Genomic DNA, 21008 nt, shown 5'->3' on the forward strand with positions numbered 1-21008 from the left:
AAAACTGTTTTAAACATGTAAACACCTAAAATCCAAAACAAGGCTGGTCCTTAAGTGGTTAAGACCTCATGCACACTGGGTGTTTACACAGCTCTTCTTCATGCCTTTCTCCTAACAGGAGAAGAGCAGTGTTCAAGCACATCAAGCGTTTGTTTAGGTGTTGAATCGTCATTTCATTGGCCAGAATATTAATTTATTATGGCCACTGAAATTAATACATACCCAAGTGCTTAAAGTGATACTAAAGTCTGATTTTTATTTTGTTTATGTAGCACCCTCCACCATAGGATTTTTGCTAGGAAAACTGTCAGTACAGGTAAATTTAGGCAGGCCTATGATTCTGTTTTGCTTGCGTCTATCTAGCAAGGTTCCTCTGTGGTATAAGCAAGGAAGCTGAGATTTCTGCAGTGTGTAAATGTGCTTTACTATACAAAGCTGCTGTACATACAAAAACTATTACAATATTAGGAATACAATACAAGACTGACAGATATCTATAACAAGCAAAATGGCTATCAAATGAACAGCCTATGGTCTATAATAGTACAAATATTATTTAAAGGTTAGTTATCTTCTGTTACTGTATGTTCGTGATCTCCATTGGCAACGATGTTTCTTGGACACCAGGCAGTGTTCTTGTATCATGAGTGGCGGCTTCTGATCTTCAAAGCATGATGGTGTGTACTGGTTGTGCCACATCCCATACCATCCACAGGCAGCTGGTTTGATTGAAAGATACAACGGGCTATTGAAGGACCAGATACGCAAACTTACACACACACACACACACACACACACACACACACACACACACAATCATGATTTGAAGATCAGAAGCCGCCACTCATGATACAAGAACACTGCCTGGTGTCCAAGAAGCATCGTTGCCAATGGAGATCACGAACATACAGTAACAGAAGATAAGTAACTTTTAAGTGTATTTGTACTTATATAGACTATAGGCTGTTCATTTGATAGGCATTTTGCTTGTTATAGACATCTGTCAGTCTTGTATTGTATTTCTAATATTGTAAATGTTTTGTATGTACAGCATATTTGTATAGTAAAAGCACAATTTACACACTGCAGAAATCTCAGCTTCCTTGCTTATACCACAGAGTAACCTTGCTAGATAGACACAAGCAAAACATTTGGGGGCTCGTGCCACGATCTGTGCTATAATTCAACTGAAGCAGACCTGTTTTTCTGTAGTGTGTTGTGTAGCTTGTGCTAGGTAAAATGCTGCGTTAGCTGTTTAGGAAAAGCAAGGCTGCAGAGGGTTCTGGTGGCCAGAAGGAAGTGTGCAGCTTACCTGTCTGGGCCAGAGACAATGAGTGGGAGCCTCTTGCTAAAGAATTTGTGAAGTATGCTTCTCCCTTGAAACTGACTTGGTGTGATAAAGTCGCAGATCATTTTGCAGATTTTAGCCTTAAGGGGTTGGATTTAAGTAAAAAAGAGAAGAGGACAGTGTTCACAGTGGGCTGTTATTTCCTTAATGCTATTTACACTGAATCACGGAGAAGGGAGAAGGCAGAGGCAGAAGTTAAGGTATTAAAAGACCAGCTAGCAGTTGCTTCAGAGTGTGTGCGTTCAACTGGTAGTCGGGCTGATGATTTGCAAGAGCGGTGTGCAGCCCTCATGACCAAATCAATTAATGCCTTAAGGAAAAGGCATCACATCACAAAGGAGAATTGCTTTATGTAGAAGGTTTGGGAGGGCAAACTACACCAGCAGTTAGGATACGGGTGAAATTGGCTATTGGCAAGGGATCAGGATTTATGACAAATATTTTGGTATCAGAGTTACCTGAAAATATTCTTGGGATGGATGTACTTCAAGGTCAGTCAATTCAGACTGAAAGAGGTACATTCACATTCGGGTATCCTGATAAAGCGTATCTGGTTAGGGTGGTGAAGGCTGTGGTCAGAGGTCATGCGAAATGAACCCCTGTCTACATTCCTCCACCAGAGAATGTGGGATGAGGGATGTTAGAGACATTTCAAAACAGTTGGCAGGGCTTGTTACTTTTACCAGAACCCGGCCAGAAGAAGAAATTCCTGTGCTGCAGTCATCCCCCATTCAAGAGGCTCCACCCTTTGAGTCTCTGTCAGAAGACATGAAGGAGTCAGAGTGGTTCACTGATGGTTCAGCCATAGTCACCTCGTCTGGATGTAAATGGACAGCAGCAACCTACAACCCAAGTACAGACACAGTCCTGCAGGAGACCGGAATTGGAGGGTCCAGCCAGTATGCAGAGTTGAAAGCTGTGGTATGACTCTTCAGGAGGATCCTTCTTCCCATGTCACTATCTACACTGACAGCTGGGCGGTTTTTAAAGGACTGACAACTTAGATGACCACGTGGAAGTCCAATGAATGGATGATTCATGGAAAGGTCGTGTGGGGAGGCAAGGAAGTCTGGGACTACATCTGGAAGGAAGCTCACTCCGGCACCATGTGCCCCTAGTCCCAGACTTTGAGAACTATAACAGAGTTGCAGATGAAATCGCTAAAGTGAAGGCAGTTGTGCTAATTGATCCTGTCTTGATGAACTTGGACAACTGGGCCCACAAGCAATCTGGACATTTGGGGCAGAAAGCAAGATATAAATAGGCACAGCAGAGAGGATTGCCTATATCCATGGACATGATAAACACTGTAATAGGGAACTGTACAGTGTGTGGAGAAGTGCGACAATGGCCATTGCAAAAGTACTCCACCGGGTCGATTAAGAGGGGTGAGAGGCCTGCAGAGATCTGGCAGATCAACTTCATCGGTCCCCTGCCCCGGGGAAACAATGGACTGAGATATTGTTGCACTGCAGTGGACACCTATTCGGGACTTATGCTTGTTCATCCTTGCAAACGTGCAGATCAAGCCGCAATGCTTCAACTGCTCCAGAAACTTGTCGTTGCTTATGGTTGTCCCAAACAAGTCCAAAGTGATAACGGCTAACACTTCACCGGATCAACAGTACAGCAGTACAGCCAAAGATTCTGGAGTGTACTGGTTGTGCCACATCTCATACCATCCACAGGTAGCTGGTTTGATTGAAAGATACAACGGGCTATTGAAGGACCAGATACGCAAACTTACACACACACACACACACCATCATGCTTTGAAGATCAGAAGCTGCCACTCATGATACAAGAACACTGCCTGGTGACCAAGAAGCATCGTTGCCAATGGAGATCACGAACATACAGTAACAGAAGATAAGTAACTGTTAAGTGTATTTGTACTGATATAGACTATAGGCTGTTCATTTGATAGGCATTTTGCTTGTTATAGAGATCTGTCAGTCTTGTATTGTATTCCTAATATTGTAATAGTTTTGTATGTACAGCATCTTTGTATAGTAAAAGCACAATTTACACACTGCAGAAATCTCAGCTTCCTTGCTTATACCACAGAGTAACCTTGCTAGATAGACGCAAGCAAAACAGCTTCAGGCTAGGCCTGTCCGTTTTTGATCTGGGGGCAGGGAGTGGTTAGTGTAGTAGTGGGTGTGACCACCTGTGCTTTGGTTCTGAGGCGCCTCCCCTGCTTCCAGGGAGAATGTTCTGGAAGAGGGACAGGGCCTAGAACTGGAGTGGCAGGCAGCTCATGTGAGGAGCCCTGACCAATTCCCAACTGGAATTGGCAGGGGGCAGGCCACTGGGGGGGGGTTGTCGGCTGAGAGAAGTGGAGAATGGAGTATTAGACAGCAGCAGGAGAGCACCCCCATCTGGGGGGGGGAGTGTCGATCGCAGGAGGAGGCCTGGGAGAGCTGTGAGGGAGCTTCACCCTTACATGGCCATGGGTGAAGTCCTCATCACACGGTCACTGATGTGGAGTTCCTGGAGCAGAGGGGCAGGAAAAGCTGTCGGAACATAAGGTCCGGTTAAGTTCTTCACCATGGACCTGGGGCAGAGAAAGGTCGGTAAGTGTACCACAGTGGACTGCTGGATGTGGAGACATGCCAGGGAGTCTGTGAGGGAACTTGATCCTTACACGGTCATGGACGAAGTCCTCATCATTACACAGTCATTGATGAGGAGTCCTGGAGCAGAAGAGAGACTGTGAGGAATAGTGCCAAATCGATGCAGCCCGAGGGCGCAGGATTTGCAAGCTGGGCTAGCTGGGAACAGTAGTCCACCGTTCAGCACATGCTATTAAACTACTAAGCCTTTGGGGAGAGGTACTGCAGGCCTCTGGCCTAGTAGCAGCAACCAATTAGAGTCAGCAATAGAGAATATTCAGAGTGGGATCTTTTGCATATAGAAAAGGATGTGACAAGAAACATAATGTGTTACAGCATAAGTTTGTGCAGGAGGGAAGGATTCCTGGGAGCAATAGTCTGCAGGAGTTATGCAGAGGAAGAGCGATAATCTGCATGTGATGCAGGGAAGAGACTGTAGATGTTATACATGTGCATCATTTCTTCAAGGCTCAATCAAAGTTTTAATTTACAAATATGATGGCGAAGTAATTTGCTCTATGGGTATCCCATATACCCTTTCCCCAACCAAGTTACATCCCCCCCAATAAACAAAAACAAAACAAAGCAAATGACTGTTCATTGTCTCAGAAGTGATACATGAAGGTAGGGCAGCAGGGTGATTTGGTGGATGTTAGTAACTAGTGGCAACACACCGCTACATTTAAAAATAACACGTTATACTTACCTGCCCTGTGCAGTGGATTTGCACAAAGCAGCCCTGATCCACCTCTTCTCGGGTCCCTCGCCGGCGCTCCTGGCCCCTCCCTCCTGCCCCCACAGCAAGCAGCTTGCTATGGGAGCACCCGAGCCTCTGCTCTATGTCCATTCAGAACCAGAACCACAGCTCAGCCCCGCTCCCTCTCTCCTCATTGACTCCCTAAATTTGATTGACAGCAGCGAAAGCCAATGACGCCCCACTGCTGTCTCAGTAATTGAGAAGCAAGAGTCTCGGACAACCGAGACTCTCAAGCAACATCGCTGGATCGAGATGGGGCACAGGTAAGTATTAGGGGGGCTGAGGGGGGCTGTTGCACACAGAAGGTTTTTCATCTTAATGCATATAATGCATTAAGATGAAAAACCTTCTGACTTTACAACTACTTTAAGCGTGTTAAGCTGCCTCAGACGTTTTTTTATACCAAAACACTGCTGCTCCTGAACGAGCTACCAGTGGAGTTTTTTTGCCTCTAAATGCCTCTGTGTGCATGGACGCATTGGCTAACATGGAGGGAAGTTTAGAGGCATAAAGGAAAATAGCAAAACACCACTAAAAGCGATGTTTAACTCCTTCTCCTGTTCACAGAGGCCAAGAAAGCGTTTGACAGGGTAGACTGGGTATTTCTTGAGGAGGTCCTGGTTGCCGTGGGCCTAGGTCCAAAAATGCTAGGCTGGATTAGGGCCCTGTATGGGAAACCCTCGACCAGGGTAAAAAGGTCAAATGGTGTCTTTCCCCCCCTTTGGAGATAAAGGACGGGACTCGGTAGGGGTGTCCATTGTCACCATTGTCCATTGGCTCCCGCTGCTGTCAATCAAATCCAATAACGTGGGACCCGGGGGGGGGGGCGGGGCTGGGTCCTGCTGTCTGTGTCAATGGACGCAGCAGCAGGACTCGTCACCGCATCCGCAGGAATGCTCCCATGGAAAGCGGCTCTCCGTGGGGGCTTTTGAGAAGAGAAGGAGCCAGGAGCACCGTCGGGGGAACCCAGATAAGGAGGATCAGGGCCATGCTGTGCAAAACCCTTGCATAGAGCAGGTAAGTATAACATGTTGTTTTTTGTAAAAAGGAACCTTTACAATCACTTTAAGACCTCTTTCACACTGAGGCAGTTTTCAGGCGTTTTAGTGCTAGAAGTAGCGCCTGCAAACTTCCTCCCATTCAATGCAATGGGTGCTTTCACACATGGGCGGTGCGCTTGCAGAACGTTAGAAAAAGTCCTGCAAGCAGCATCTTTGAGGTGGTTTGAGAGCAGTGTATACAGCGCTCCCAAAATGCCCTTGCCCATTGCAATGAATGGGCAGCGCTTCCAAATCGCCTGAAAAGCGCTTCGGAAGTACCGCAAAACAGGAATTTATAACCCCTTTTTGGGGGTTAAAAGCATCCCGCTAGCGGCTGAAAAGCGCCGCTAAAACGAGCGGCGCTTTAACGTGAACGCACGGGCAGCCCCAGTGTGAAAGGGGTCTAAACAATCCTGCGTAATTTACTCTATAAACATATTTCACTTTATGCAAATGAACAGAACCATATTTGGCAACATTTTTATTTGTACTACTCAACATACCTGAGACATGAGTGTATCACAAGCAGAGGCTAAACCTGAGCCAACAGATATCCCTGTAACATTGATAACCTGTTGAGAAAAAAAGAAATTGTTAATCTTGGTACTCAATGCATTGATGCAACCCCACAAGACTGGTTACTGAGAAATAATCACAATCGGCTTTTCACCAAGTAGGCAACAGTGCAGAGTTATAATGCGATCTGGAACATTGTAAATAAAAAAGTTAATTGGGGATACCTTCCAGCAAATATCCTAATGGTCACAATCAGGGCTTTATTTCCTGGAGGATGGAGGTGTCCTGGAGGGTCCAATAATGCTGGCTGCTGGGGGATCGATTGTTCCTGGAGGAGATTTATATAGCGGTCTATTGTTGCTAGGAAGGTCTATTACTGTTGCTGGTGGGATATCTATTGTTGCTGGGGGGGGGCGGGGTCAATTGTTGCTGGAAGAGATCTACTGTTGAGGAAGTGGTCTATTGCTGCTAGCTATGGTGGATCTATTTTACTGCTTTTGTTGATGTTATTAACAAATTCAATACAAATAACTTATCACCACAAAATGATACTTCTCTAAAAGGGGCAGTACTGGGAGGTGGGTAGGGGGTGGAACCAAGGGATGGTCCTCGGAGGTGGGTAGGGGGCGGAGGCTAGAAGTGACTGAAGGGGGAAGTTTCTGCTCCTATTCTTTGAGAAAAAAAGCCCTGGTCAATTTTCTAACTAAATGAAATAGTAATACACTGAAACTAAACAGATTTCACTTTTCAATAATTAAGAGGGGACAAGACAATTAGAGATTACTACAGATTGACTGCTATGTAATAACACACTTGGCTCTATGCTTAATTTAATAAGCCTGGTTGTACAGTATATGCTTCACAAATTCTCATGCATTTAAAAGCTGAATTCCACAAATTCAGCTACTTTGTTAAATCTGCAGGCATACCACAGAGAAGTCCAATGAGGTGTCTGCAGTCTTGGCTTGTAGACTTGTCTCTATTATTTACATCTGAAAGGTTTATTGTGCTCCAAGAAGATAACTTCCGGAGCTCCCAGTTGCTCACTGTAGTCTCAATTCCTTCAAGAGCAGAGAGTCACTGGAACTGATATGCTCACATCAAATTCTGCCCATTCACAGAATCCTTTGTTATATGTGAACTGATTTACAAAATACAAAAGCTTCTGTAAATTAGAAGCAGAAGGGCGAGCATTGCTGCTGTGTGCGCTTCTCTAATCTCACAGCCAGAGCGTGTCCTCCGGGAGTTAAATAGACTTGCCATATATGTAATAGAGATAAGTCTCAGAGGTGACATGCACCTAACTGGATTTAACTCAGTGAACCTGCACTTTTTGCAAAGTTGCTGAATTCCTGGAATTCAGCTTTAGGCCAGTTTTATGCGAATTGCATGCAAGTTTCTCCACATTCAGTTCGCATGAAAGGAGCGCGTGACTGGCTCTCAATGGAATCTGTTCACACAGTTCCGGGGCGGCCGCGGAAGAAGGGTCCTGTGCGTCTTCTGGTCCAATTCAGGTGCGAATTTAGGCAAAAAAAAAAAAAAAAAAAAAATCGGACCAGATTCGCACCTGAATCAGTGAACAGGCATGCACCGGACCCCATGCTGTGAGCCGTGGCCGCAGCATATGTGAACGAAGCCTTAAGGAGACACTGGTCACCTTGCATATTCAGAGCAAAGTGTCAAATTCTGGTAAAAGATCAGACCTTGACCAGCTTATGGTTATTTTTTTTTTTTGAAAGAAAGAAAAAAAATGTATCCCTCCATCTACAAAATCAAGGTGGATGGATGAATCACCAAACTGGGGCTTTGTATTCTGACGGCAGGACTCTCTGCTGTCAAAATACACTGATCAGTGGCTGCAGCTGCTGATTGACAAACATTTTCCAGTGTGTCCGTCTGTCAAACAGGGAGGGCCAAGCAGATTGAAATTCAGCCAGTCCCAAATTTTGATTCATCCATGCCCATCATTAAAGTCACCTTTACAGCCCTCCCGATTCTCTTTCTTCTACTGCTGCCACAACAAAATACCCCGTGCTTCTGGGTATGGAGGAACCTGAAAGGAAATCCCCCCACCAGGACAATTAAAAAAAAATGAATAAATAAAACACATTTTGGTTAAAACCCTTTCCTACTCTATCCAAAATTAAATACATGTACACTTTAGGGTAGCCACTGAAGGGGTGAAACATCCACTGGTTTGTCATCTCTCCAGATAGTGACAACTCCTTGCAGTGATTTATATCTCTGCACTCTCTCCCAAGGCCATGGCTGCAGTTTCTCTCTTGAAGACAAACCTCTAATTCCTTAACAATGTTACACAGTGTAACATACCTGGTCTGCGGCCAATTTGACAAGAGGGCTTTAAGGCATAAGTGAAAAGCACCCCTGAATGTGAGAGCAGGGAATGCTGGGCTCAAAGAAGCACAGGTGCCATTTAGGCAGATCTGCTGGAAGCTGCTTGCAGCACAGCAGAACTGGATAGCTGTCAGCTGGTCTGTCAGGACCTCTGTAGCCTCATGCATGTAGCGGAACCAGGGCAGCGAACACAGGCAAGGTGGCCCCCGAGGAAGAAGAAGGAATAGGTTGGCAGGACCAGACTGAAGAGCAGTCAGGAAGGAAGCCGAATTCATACACAGGAAGGCAAGCCAGGGAGTAGGCAGAAGGGTAGTCAAGGGCAAGCCAGGGTCATACACGGTAGCGCAAGAGAAGCAGAATCCTTTAGAGAAAGCCGGGTCAAAATCAGGGATCAGGCAGCAGAAAAGTCCAGAGGCAAGCCAGATCCATAATAGGTAATCCAAAGTATACAAGAAACACAGGAACAAGAAGTACAGGTAGCTGACTATCATCCAGTAAAGTCGAAGAGCAGCCACTGACCTGATATATAAAAGGCATTTGGCACCAGTTCTGGCAGCAGGTGTGCGTGAACATGTGCCAGTGCGAACGATCATGCTCGTGCGCATTTCTGTGCAAATGAGCATGACCATGTAAAGTATTGGCAACTATGCCAGGTCCTTTCCTCAGCACCTGTACATTTTTATTCTTCTGTCGCCTTTTCAGCACATGCTCATGTATTCCGAATAGCACCCTGATACAGTCATCGGGCAACGTAATGTTTTTGGCAGCTGGGTGGAGGAATTCCGCTAGGTATATTGCACTGCTGTACTACCCAAGAAATATAGGGTTCCATCCTATGATTTACTTGCAAGCATTTACAAAAAATAAATACCAATTAAAATATTAGTTTAAACTGAAACTTGCCTTATGTTTATAGTTAATACTTACGGCTACAGCAAGTGTTACGGAGTCAAGTTCAATCCTCCCCAAATGACCACAGAAGATTGAGCTCACAATGCTAATGGAATATACCAAAATCTGAGAAAGGAACTAAAAACAAAAAAAAATCATTATAATTATGCTGCTTTTTGTTTTAAGAATAAGGCAAAACAATATTTTCTGCTAACCTTGCAGCAACACTAACTATACACTTTTGGAACAATTTAAAAGAATATTATTTTGTATATATTTTTCTGCTAGGGGCTAGCAAAAGTTCTAACTGTGTACACTAAGTCAATATTCGCAAACAGTAAACATTGCATAATATAGCATCCCAGGTTTCAGGCTACTTGGATGGGAAAGTGTGGAGGGATGCTCTGAAAAGTGTTTAATAACCCCTTTATTAAAACCTAAATACTGTCAGTTCACGTGTCAAGTGTTATGTGTGTGTCAGTGTAAGTTAAAATATCAGTATCAGTTAGTCACAGTGTTAGGATCAGGCTGGGTTCACTTATGAGCCGCATGCGGCTCACAGTAGTGGTCTGGTGCGTGCTGGTTCACCGTTTCGGGTCAGACTTCAGCCCGAATTTTGGGCTGAATTCGCACTTGAAATGGACCAAAAGACACAACATTTTTCTGCAAAACGCACCTGCTGTGGAAATATGTGAACCGGCTCCATAGAGAGCCAGTCAAAATCTCCTGCTATTGAGAATTGAATTGGTGCGAACCCAGCCTTAGTGTGTTCAGGTAGGACAAAAAAAAATGCATATTATTGTTTCTTGGCCCTACTACGGGTACAAAACAAATAACACACACATATAAAAGGTATCACCACGATTGTCAGCAGTAGGAGCATTTTGTTTGCAGGTTTTGTCTTAGTGGTGGTTCATGGTGATGGCATAAAAATATACAGCTAAATATAAAAATCCTTTTTACAGTTTTTGGGGCAGATGTTAAGGACCAAAGATGTTTCTCAACACCCCTGCACAAATGTCATGTTTGCCAAGCTGTGGCAACTTAATATTTTTCACATTCAAACCCAATATTTGCCAAAAATCTAGCTTTAGGCCTCTTTCACACGGATGATCCGTATGTCCGTTTTTCATCCATCCGTTTTCGGATGAAAAACGGACATACAGTCATCCCTATGGAGCGTCGGATGTCAGCGGTGACATGTCCGCTGACATCCGACCCCGCTCCGATCCGAAAAGTGTAACGGAGGAAAAACCTACTTTTCCCTCCGTTTTCGGATCGGATCGGATGACGACGGACACTACGGACCGTCATCATCCGATCCCCCCATAGGGGTGAGCGGCGCTCTGACAGGTCCGTCGCTGCACAGCGTGCAGCGATGCACCTGTCATCTTCCTGCTCAGCGGGGATCGGCGGAGCGATCCCCGCTGAGCCAGCGTGTGTTCACGGGGCGGATCATGACTGATCTGCCCCGTGTGAAAGAGGCCTTAGGCTAGATTTTAAAAAAATAAAATTTTAACTCGGCTTTATTGCCCCTTTAACAGGAAAAATCCATGAATGTCACCAAAAAACGATGTGTCAGCAACCCAGGGGAGCGAGATATTACTCTCCTGGTCACATGACAGTTCTCATGACAATTGTCAAGCCTAGCTAGGTCAGGCACCATCACAGGGAAGCAGATCACATGATGGCCTGTTCACTAGCTATGCGAGACTCAGATAAACAATACAGACATGGAAATACCAATGCTTGCATTCATCTATTTTACTTCCACTTCTCCATTCCACTTCTCTCCACAAGCAATCACTGCAGTCTTATTCTTCAAATTTTTCAAAGTCTTCTTTACAATCAGCCTGTTAAACTGGCCATAGATGGGTAGAATTTCAAACTAAATTCTCAGGAAAAGCCTTAGGAAAGTTTGTACGAAAATTCTCAGAACATTTGAATGTCGTTCGAAAGATTGTTTACTTTTACCATAAGATTTTGGACCGAAAAGCACATACACTGCTAGAAATTTATTTGTTCGAAAAAAAAAATTATTTCTTGCTAAATAAAAGAAAAATGACTGATTTTTTTTTAAAAGACAAAAATGTGTTTTTCTTTGTTTCTGTTATAAAATTTTGCAAAGAAATAATTGTTCTTCATCAATGTATTCTGCTACATTTCTTTGGTGAAAATAACCCAAATCAGTGTAAATTATTTAGTTTGTAGTAAAGTTAGAGTCTACAAACTATGCTATATAAAATTATATATATATATATATATATATATATATATATATATATATATATATATATATATATATATATATATAAAAATATTGATCAATCCTGATGTACCGACGGCCTAATTTCCTGAGGCCCTAAAATGCTAGGACAGTATAAATACCCCCCAAATGACCCTTTTTTGGAAAGTAGACAGTCCAAGGTATTTAGTAAGAGGCATGGAGAGTTCTTTTGAAGTTATAATTTTTTTTGTCATGATTTTTTGGAAAATGAAGAAATGGAGAAAAAAAAAAAAAAAGGGTTCACAAATTGTTAAAAAAAAAAACAAAAAAAAACAACAAATTTGTAAACCTTTTTCATTTTTTTTTTTTTTTACATACAGTCATCAGTGCAGTACAGCATCATCATATAACTGGTATGGCGGTGATCAGGGACACTGACTGGTGACAGTACAAAAAATAAAAAAGTTATATATTTTTTAAATTTCTTTATTACATTTTGTTTTTCTTTATTTTTTTTCGTTTTTTTAACAGTGTGACAAGAGCAATAATGTTATCATAGTAACATTGTACAACTCTGGGGAAGTGATCAGGATTTTTTTTTTTCTTTTTACGCATTATGCTTGCTTATAGCGGTGAATTACATTGCTATAAGTAAGCATTTTACGGAATGAAACTGAATTATTGTCTGTTTTGTTGTGATTAACTGTGATTGGTCAAAGCTCAATCACATAGTACAGATGGGCTGTGATTGGCCCTGTCTGTACCATGCGATCAAATTGACCAATCACAGCTGGCAACACAATTGTACACAATAGATGGCATGAAAGGAAGCCATCCATTGTGTACAACTGTCAAGTGACCTGCTGTTATTGGTCACATGGTACCACCCATGGTACTGGCAGCGAGCCAATACTCTGATCAGTCATCGACTGTGTCCCGTGGACAGATCATTAGCTGATGACAAATGGCGCAGCTGCGTGGCCCCACCATCAACGCTTTCTGACAGGACGTCATAGGACGTCCACTCAGGATAGCCACCGCTCAGCCATCAGTCTGCTATTGACCGAGCAGGAACTGGCTAATGTAGTGAATGCTAACCCTTTTCAGGCAGTTACAGCAGACGGTTTTGTTCTTTTTGAGGCAAAACATTTTCAAAATTAAAAGCTGATCATTGTAAGATTCCCTGTCAGTGGTAAATGGTTTGTCTCATACCTCTAACTGCTTCATCTGCAGGCAAGCTTGTTTTGTTGAAAAACAACTGACTCACTGGTCACATCACCAGGTGAAAATAAAAAAGAAATCTTTAAAAAAAAAAATTAAAACTAATGCAGCCATCACATCTAGGAATTTGTAAGCTCCAATATAATAAAGGTTTGCTTTGGGGTTTTTTACTTATTTAAGACTAGCTCTAAGGCATGCCTGAATGCTAAGCAACCCGTGTTTCTGTTAATTTATTGTACAATGTATAAAGCACAAATATAGTTTAATACTTGAAAATGCACATTGACAATATTTGTAACATTTCCAGCATAACAGATTACATGTTCAAAATCTTCTGAAATGCTAAATTAATGTTTCTTCAAATTCGTATTATACAACAGGAAGGAATGAGCCTTTAATGACATCTGTCATAGTCGCGTGACAATATCAATGAACTACTCTGTGAACTTTAAACTCAGACTTAGGAAAAGATAAAAACTTTGCATGATAAGCATACAACCATAAATGGTAAATGCTACCGTCAGCAATTTTTTGTAATGTAATTATCACACACTTAGACAAATTAGGGTCAAAAATGTGTGCATCCAAGATTAAAAAAAAATAAATAAAAATGCAAAAAAAAAAATAATGCATGAGTGTTGTGTAGCACAACCTATGAATGCAGACACTTTTAAATGCACTTGTACACGCAAAATCTGAGAGGCGCTCAAGTCAAACCAGGAATTTTAATTTTACAGGTACAAAAAAAAATGGTTCCACCTATACTGAGCCCCTAGATCAGTGATGGCGAACCTTGGCACCCCAGATGTTTTGGAACTACATTTCCCATGATGCTCAACTACACTGCAGAGTGCATGAGCATCATGGGAAATGTAGTTCCAAAACATCTGGGGTGCCAAGGTTCACCATCACTGCCCTAGATAAATGGGTAAAATGGACAAAAGGGAACAGCTAAACCTTTAAAATCTGAAGGGACTTGTGATTTACAAGCATGGCAAACTTTTCTGCATGATTATGGCCCACTACTGTGCAGTAAAGGAACGTGGAGAATAGCTTGCACATGGGAGACAGAAGCTAAAGTAGCAAATCAAACTGGCTTGCGTAGAGGTTTAATAAAAGTACTGCCCAAATTTACTACATTTGGCCAGAAGACTCTGTAGAGGAGGACCCTCCTTATGTGGCTGCCAGTTTGGCTTTAAGGGGTCCACCCACAAAAGCACAAGAATTAGACTATATGGAACAAACAAAAGATGAGATGGGCAATACAGTAGAGAGCAGAGGTTTAACAGCATCATATCAACCTACAAAGAGGGATTTGGCTTGTATCAATTTTCTCTGTCACAATTGCACTAATACGGCTACAATCAAATCAAGCTTGTATCCTAGAAACAGATGATTGGCATAAATCAAAAGGCACATGTGCAAAAGTAGATCTCTCTGAACTTAAGGCTTTGGCCAGAGAAAGAGAGCTAGAGTCTGAACTTCCGGAGCAAACCATCATTTCCAAATTGTGGCAGCAAGATGAAGAGAGAAGGAAGGGAGACGCCACCCCTTCTGCCCCTGTCACAGAGCTGTTGTAATTTATCCTGTCAGAACCCAATTAGTTTTTGAAGGTAACGCTGCTGATAGCAAGTACCTTTTAGTCCTCAAGAAATGAGAGCCATATTAGAGGCATTGGGAGATCCTAGAAAGAATCCAATTGGGTTTGCAAACAAACTTAGTGCTGCACAGGAAGCATATGAGGCTTCTGCTACTGACATTCATCAGCTTCTTATTAAAGCAGTAGGAAGCAACATGTCTGGCTATATACTTAAAGAATGTGGTGTACACATCAAAAATCTAGCTAAGATGGTTAGTGGACGGGAGGTTTGTGAGAAATTGAAGGAAAAATTGCCCCAAATATATGAACAAACCAGACATGCTGAATTTATGAATGTAAAGCAAGGGAAAGAGGAAGTAGCAGGGGCTTAATGGAGGCAGTTAAGCGATATGGCTGAGGAAGCATGCCTTAAAATAGAGGAAGAGAAGGTGGGAGAAACTGGTGAAACAAAGGTTTCTTAATGGTTTAATACCCCAATTGAAAAGAAAAGTAGTTCACAGCAAGGCCTGAAGCAGGCAATGTGTCTATTCGAGACCTCCTGCCTATCCTGTTATCCATAGAAAACAGGATTAACCAAAAAGACAGCAAACCCAAGGTTATGTACATGGGGAAGCAGAGAGGAAGAGGAAGAGGCAAAGGCAATTTCAGAAATCATGGCAATCGGGGACCAATTATATGCTACAATTGTAATGGGGAAGGACACAGCCAAATTCTGCCATCTTCCTGACCGTAGACTGGAAAGGAGCTTAGAGACACCTCATGCTGATCCCAGTTCTCTGCCAAAAGCAGTGGATCAGGCATAGGAAAAGGGCATGCCAGTATCAATCATGTTAAATAGGGGAGACAGTGGTCCCAAGGCCAGGGTAAAAGTATTTTTACAAGAACTCCCCTATCCTGGAGGAGAAACAGAATTAACCGGTTTAATAGATACTGGGGCAAGCTGAAGTGTTTTTAATATAGAGGACTTACCTCCAGGATTATTATCTACAAATGTTATCTCTGGTGTTGGCCTAACCAGGACCTCTACTGATTTGGTTGAGTCCAAGCCACTTAAACTCAGGCTAGGACAGCAAACAGAATTTGTCACTAAAGTGTTAGTTTCAGACACAGTTCCTACCAATCTTTTGGGAGCTGACGTTTTGAAGCAAATTTTAGCAAACAAACTACACTGCTACAGGAGTCCAAGTGATCAGTAGTCTGTCAGGAGAAGTTTTTAATTCTGCCTGTGGAGTATTTTTAATCCAAGAATCCACACCATTTCCACCAGGATTGAAAGTGATTCCTGCTGAATTATGGGCCACCAGCCCATAATATGATGTAGGTCTGCTGGATTGCACCCCAGTCATGATAAAAATTAAACCAGGAGCCCTCCCATAAAATTAAACAGTACCCACTAGGTATTGCTCAGACTGAGGGGATAAAGGATCAAATCACCCAATTGAAAGCAGCACGGGTTGTTGTACCAATTATCCACTTGCCGACCGCCTAACGTATATATACGTCGGCAGAATGGCACGGGCAGGCAGAATCACGTACCTGTACGTGATCTGCCTCCCGCGGGCGGGGGGTCCGATCGGACCCCCCCCCCGGTGCCAGCGGCGGTCGGCATTTGACTGGGAGCGTCGGGAGGCGAGGGGGAGACCATCCGATCGTGGCCCCCCCCTCGCGATCGCTCCCAGCCAATCGGAATCCTCCCCTGCCTGTGTGTAGTTTCACACAGGCAGAGGATGTGATGTCATCTCTCCTCAGCTTGGCAGTTTCCGTCCAGCGCCGAGGAGAGAAGACATGTAAGTGCACAACACACACAAACACACACAGTAGAACATGCCAGGCATACTTTACACCCCCGATCCCCCCCCCGATCGCCCCCCGATCCCCCCCCAATCACCCCCCCCCCGTCACAAACTGACAGCAAGCAGTATTTTTTTTTTTTTTTTTTTTTCTGATTACTGCATGGTGTTAGTTTGTGACAGTTACAGTGTTAGGGCAGTGAATATTACCCCCCTTTAGGTCTAGGATACCCCCCTAACCCCCCCTAATAAAGTTTTAACCCCTTGATCACCCCCTGTCACCAGTGTCACTAAGCGATCATTTTTCTGATCGCTGTATTAGTGTCGCTGGTGACGCTAGTTAGGAACGTAAATATTTAGGTTCGCCGTCAGCGTTTTATAGTGACAGGGACCCCTATATACTACCTAATGTTTTAACCCCTTGATTGCCCCCTAGTTAACCCTTTCACCACTGATCACCGTATAACCGTTACGGGTGACGCTGGTTAGTTCGTTTATTTTTTATAGTGTCAGGGGACCCGCCGTTTATTACCTAATAAAGGTTTAGCCCCCTGATCGCCCGGCGGTGATATGCGTCGCCCCAGGCAGCGTCAGATTAGCGCCAGTACCGCTAACACCCACGCACGCAGCATACGCCTCCCTTAGTGGTATAGTATCTGTACGGATCAATATCTGATCCGATCAGATCTATACTAGTGTCCCCAGCAGTTTAGGGTTCCCAAAAACGCAGTGTTAGCGGGATCAGCCCAGATACCCGCTAGCACCTGCGTTCTTCCCCTCCGCCCGGCCCAGCCCAAGTGCAGTATCGATCGATCACTGTCACTCACAAAACACTAAACGCATAACTGCAGCGTTCACAGAGTCAGGCCTGATCCCTGCGATCGCTAACAGTTTTCTTGGTAGCGTTTTGGTGAACTGGCAAGCACCAGCCCCAGGTAGCGTCAGGTTAGCGCCAGTACCGCTAACACCCACGCACGCACCGTACACCTCCCTTAGTGGTATAGTATCTGAACGCATCAATATCTGATCCGATCAGATCTATACTAGCGTCCCCAGCAGTTTAGGGTTCCCACAAACGCAGTGTTAGCGGGATCAGCCCAGATACCTGCTAGCACCTGCGTTTTGCCCCTCCGCCCGGCCCAGCCCACCCAAGTGCAGTATCGATCGATCACTGACACTTACAAAACACTAAAACGCATAACTGCAGCGTTCGCAGAGTCAGGCCTGATCCCTGCGATCGCTAACAGTTTTTTTGGTAGCGTTTTGGTGAACTGGCAAGCACCAGCCCCAGGCAGCATCAGGTTAGCGCCAGTACCGCTAACACCCACGCACACACCGTACACCTCCCTTAGTGGTATAGTATCTGATCGGATCAATATCTGATCTGATCAGATCTATACTAGCGTCCCCAGCAGTTTAGGGTTCCCACAAACGCAGTGTTAGCGGGATCAGCCCAGATACCTGCTAGCACCTGCGTTTTGCCCCTCCGCCCGGCCCAGCCCAGCCCAGCCTACCCAAGTGCAGTATCGATCGATCACTGTCACTTACAAAACACTAAACGCATAACTGCACCGTTCGCAGAGTCAGGCCTGATCCCTGCGATCGCTAACAGTTTTTTTGGTAGCGTTTTGGTGAACTGGCAAGCACCAGCAGCCTAGTACACCCCGGTCGTAGTCAAACCAGCACTGCAGTAACACTTGGTGACATGGCGAGTCCCATAAATGCAGTTCAAGCTGGTGAGGTGGCAAGCACAAGTAGTGTCCCGCTGCCACCAAGAAGACAAACACAGGCCCGTCGTGCCCATAGTGCCCTTCCTGCTGCATTCGCCAATCCTAATTGGGAACCCACCACTTCTGCAGCGCCCGTACTTCCCCCATTCACATCCCCAACCAAATGCAGTCGGCTGCATGAGAGGCATTTTCTTTATGTCCTCCCGAGTACCCCTACCCAACGAACCCCCCCAAAAAAGATGTCGTGTCTGCAGCAAGCGCGGATATAGGCGTGACACCCGCTATTATTGTCCCTCCTGTCCTGACAATCCTGGTCTTTGCATTGGTGAATGTTTTGAACACTACCATTCACTAGTTGAGTATTAGCGTAGGGTACAGCATTGCACAGACTAGGCACACTTTCACAGGGTCTCCCAAGATGCCATCGCATTTTGAGAGACCCGAACCTGGAACCGGTTACAGTTATAAAAGTTAGTTACAAAAAAAAGTGTAAAAAAAAAAAAAAAAAAAAAAAACACAAACAAAAATATAAAATAAAAAAAAATAGTTGTTGTTTTATTGTTCTCTCTCTCTATTCTCTCTCTATTGTTCTGCTCTTTTTTACTGTATTCTATTCTGCAATGTTTTATTGTTGTTATGTTTTATCATGTTTGCTTTTCAGATATGCAATTTTTTATACCTTACCGTTTACTGTGCTTTATTGTTAACCATTTTTTTGTCTTCAGGTACGCCATTCACGACTTTGAGTGGTTATACCAGAATGATGCCTGCAGGTTTAGGTATCATCTTGGTATCATTCTTTTCAGCCAGCGATTGGCTTTCATGTAAAAGCAATCCTAGCAGCTAATTAGCCTCTAGACTGCTTTTACAAGCAGTGGGAGGGAATGCCCCCCCCCCCCCAACGTCTTCCGTGTTTTTCTCTGGCTCTCCTGTCTCAACAGGGAACCTGAGAATGCAGCCGGTGATTCAGCCAGCTGACCATAGAGCTGATCAGAGACCAGAGTGGCTCCAAACATCTCTATGGCCTAAGAAACCGGAAGCTATGAGCATTTTATGACTTAGATTTCGCCGGATGTAAATAGCGCCATTGGGAAATTGGGAAAGCATTTTATTAGGGCTGCAACTAACGATTATTTTCATAATCGATTAGTTGGCCGATTATTGTTTCGATTAATCGATTATTCGGTAATAACCTTAAAAAAAAGTGTGGTGTATAATTTAGTTAATGTGTAAAGTTTAAAAAAAAGTTAATTTACTCTGAGCATAACAGACAAAAGAGATATACTGTATATACTATTATGCCCTGTACACACGGTCGGATTTTCCGATGGAAAATGTGTGATAGGACCTTGTTGTCGGAAATTCCGACCGTGTGTAGGCTCCATCACACATTTTCCATCGGATTTTCCGACACACAAAGTTTGAGAGCAGGATATAAAATTTTCCGACAACAAAATCTGTTGTTGGAATTTCCGATCGTGTGTACACAAATCCGACGGACAAAGTGCCACGCATGCTCAGAATAAATAAAGAGATGAAAGCTATTGGCCACTGCCCCGTTTATAGTCCCGACGTATGTGTTTTACGTCACCGCGTTCAGAATGATCGGATTTTCCGACAACTTTGTGTGACCGTGTGTAACCGTGTGTATGCAAGACAAGTTTGAGCCAACATCCGTCGGAAAAAATCCTAGGATTTTGTTGTCGGAATGTCCGAACAAAGTCCGACCGTGTGTACGGGGCATTAGAGGAGATATACTGTATATACTATTAAAGGGTGAATCTGGTAAATATCAGTCTCAGTGATCAATTTTTTTTATTAAAAACAAAAACAATGTCTTCCTTTAAAATTAATGTCATTTTAAGAACGTTCGTTCTTTCATTCAGCGAATGTACAAAGATTTTTCGACTGAATATTCTTGTCTGAAAATTGATCGTGTGGCCAGCATAAGGCTCGGTACACACCTATGCAGTTTGCTTTTGATTGTTTTAGCTGTGCGTTTTTATTTCTGCGTACGTGATTTTGCTGCAATTTGCATTTTTTTGGCCAGTTTGTTGGGCAGATTCAAAAAACACAAATTGCTGCAAAAACGCATTACATGCTTTTCTGTAGCTTTTCAATTGAAGTATATTGAACCAAAAAAAGCACCGTTTTGCGTGAACGTGTCCCATAGGAAACCATGTGAATGAACTGTAGTGCGTTTCTACAAAAAGCACCAAAAAAACATAGATGTGTACCAGGTCTAAGACGTTTAGTAACATAATGTGGTTAAAAAAACTAAAATTAGCCCTTCATAGTACAAAAAAAAGCAGATAATCACTACTGTAAGGGGTTCATTTTTTTTAGTGTAGAACTGTGAAAGTAATATTTGCAGTAGCGATTATTTGCTCTTCTATAAAGGGCTCATTTTAGGGTTTTATTTAACCCTATTATGTTACTGGCCGATTAATCGATTATGAAAATAGTAATCGATTAATTTCATAATCGATTAGTCGATTAGTTGTTTCAGCCCTACATTTTATCACACCGATCTTGGTGTGGTCAGATGCTTTGAGGGCAGAGGAGAAATCTAGGGTCTAATAGACCCCAATTTTTGCAAAAAAGAGTACCTGTCACTACCTATTGCTATGATAGGGGATATTTACATTCCCTGAGATAACAATAAAAATGATTTAAAAAAAAAAATGAAAGAAACAGTTTAAAAATAAGATAAAAAAATAATAATAAGAAAAAAAAAAAAAAAAAAAAAAAAAAAAAAAAAAAAAGCACCCCTGTCCCCCCTGCTCTCGCGCTAAGGCGAACGCAAGCGTTGGTCTGCGTCAAATGTAAACAGCAATTGCACCATGCATGTGAGGTATCACCACGAACGTCAGATCGAGGGCAGTAATTTTTGCAGTAGACCTCCTCTGTAAATCTAA

General features: G+C 43.3%; 1 protein-coding gene across 2 annotated transcripts in view; it reads right to left on the reverse strand.

Annotated features, from left to right (window-relative positions):
- The window catches only part of LOC141128080 (multidrug and toxin extrusion protein 2-like), a 188429-nt gene that overhangs the window by 131178 nt on the left and 36243 nt on the right, over window positions 1–21008 (reverse strand). Inside the window, exons 2-3 of one of the 2 annotated variants that reach the window (XM_073615144.1) lie at window positions 9559–9660; window positions 6264–6332 (exon numbers count right to left, since the gene is read on the reverse strand). In XM_073615144.1, coding sequence (XP_073471245.1) covers window positions 6264–6332; window positions 9559–9660 — 171 coding nt within the window. The remainder of the gene's footprint in view (window positions 1–6263; window positions 6333–9558; window positions 9661–21008) is intronic. The other variant, XM_073615145.1, reaches the window with a different exon arrangement.

Source organism: Aquarana catesbeiana, linkage group LG02 (genome assembly GCF_042186555.1).
Source record: "Aquarana catesbeiana isolate 2022-GZ linkage group LG02, ASM4218655v1, whole genome shotgun sequence".
In the NCBI taxonomy this organism is placed as follows: domain Eukaryota; kingdom Metazoa; phylum Chordata; class Amphibia; order Anura; family Ranidae; genus Aquarana; species Aquarana catesbeiana.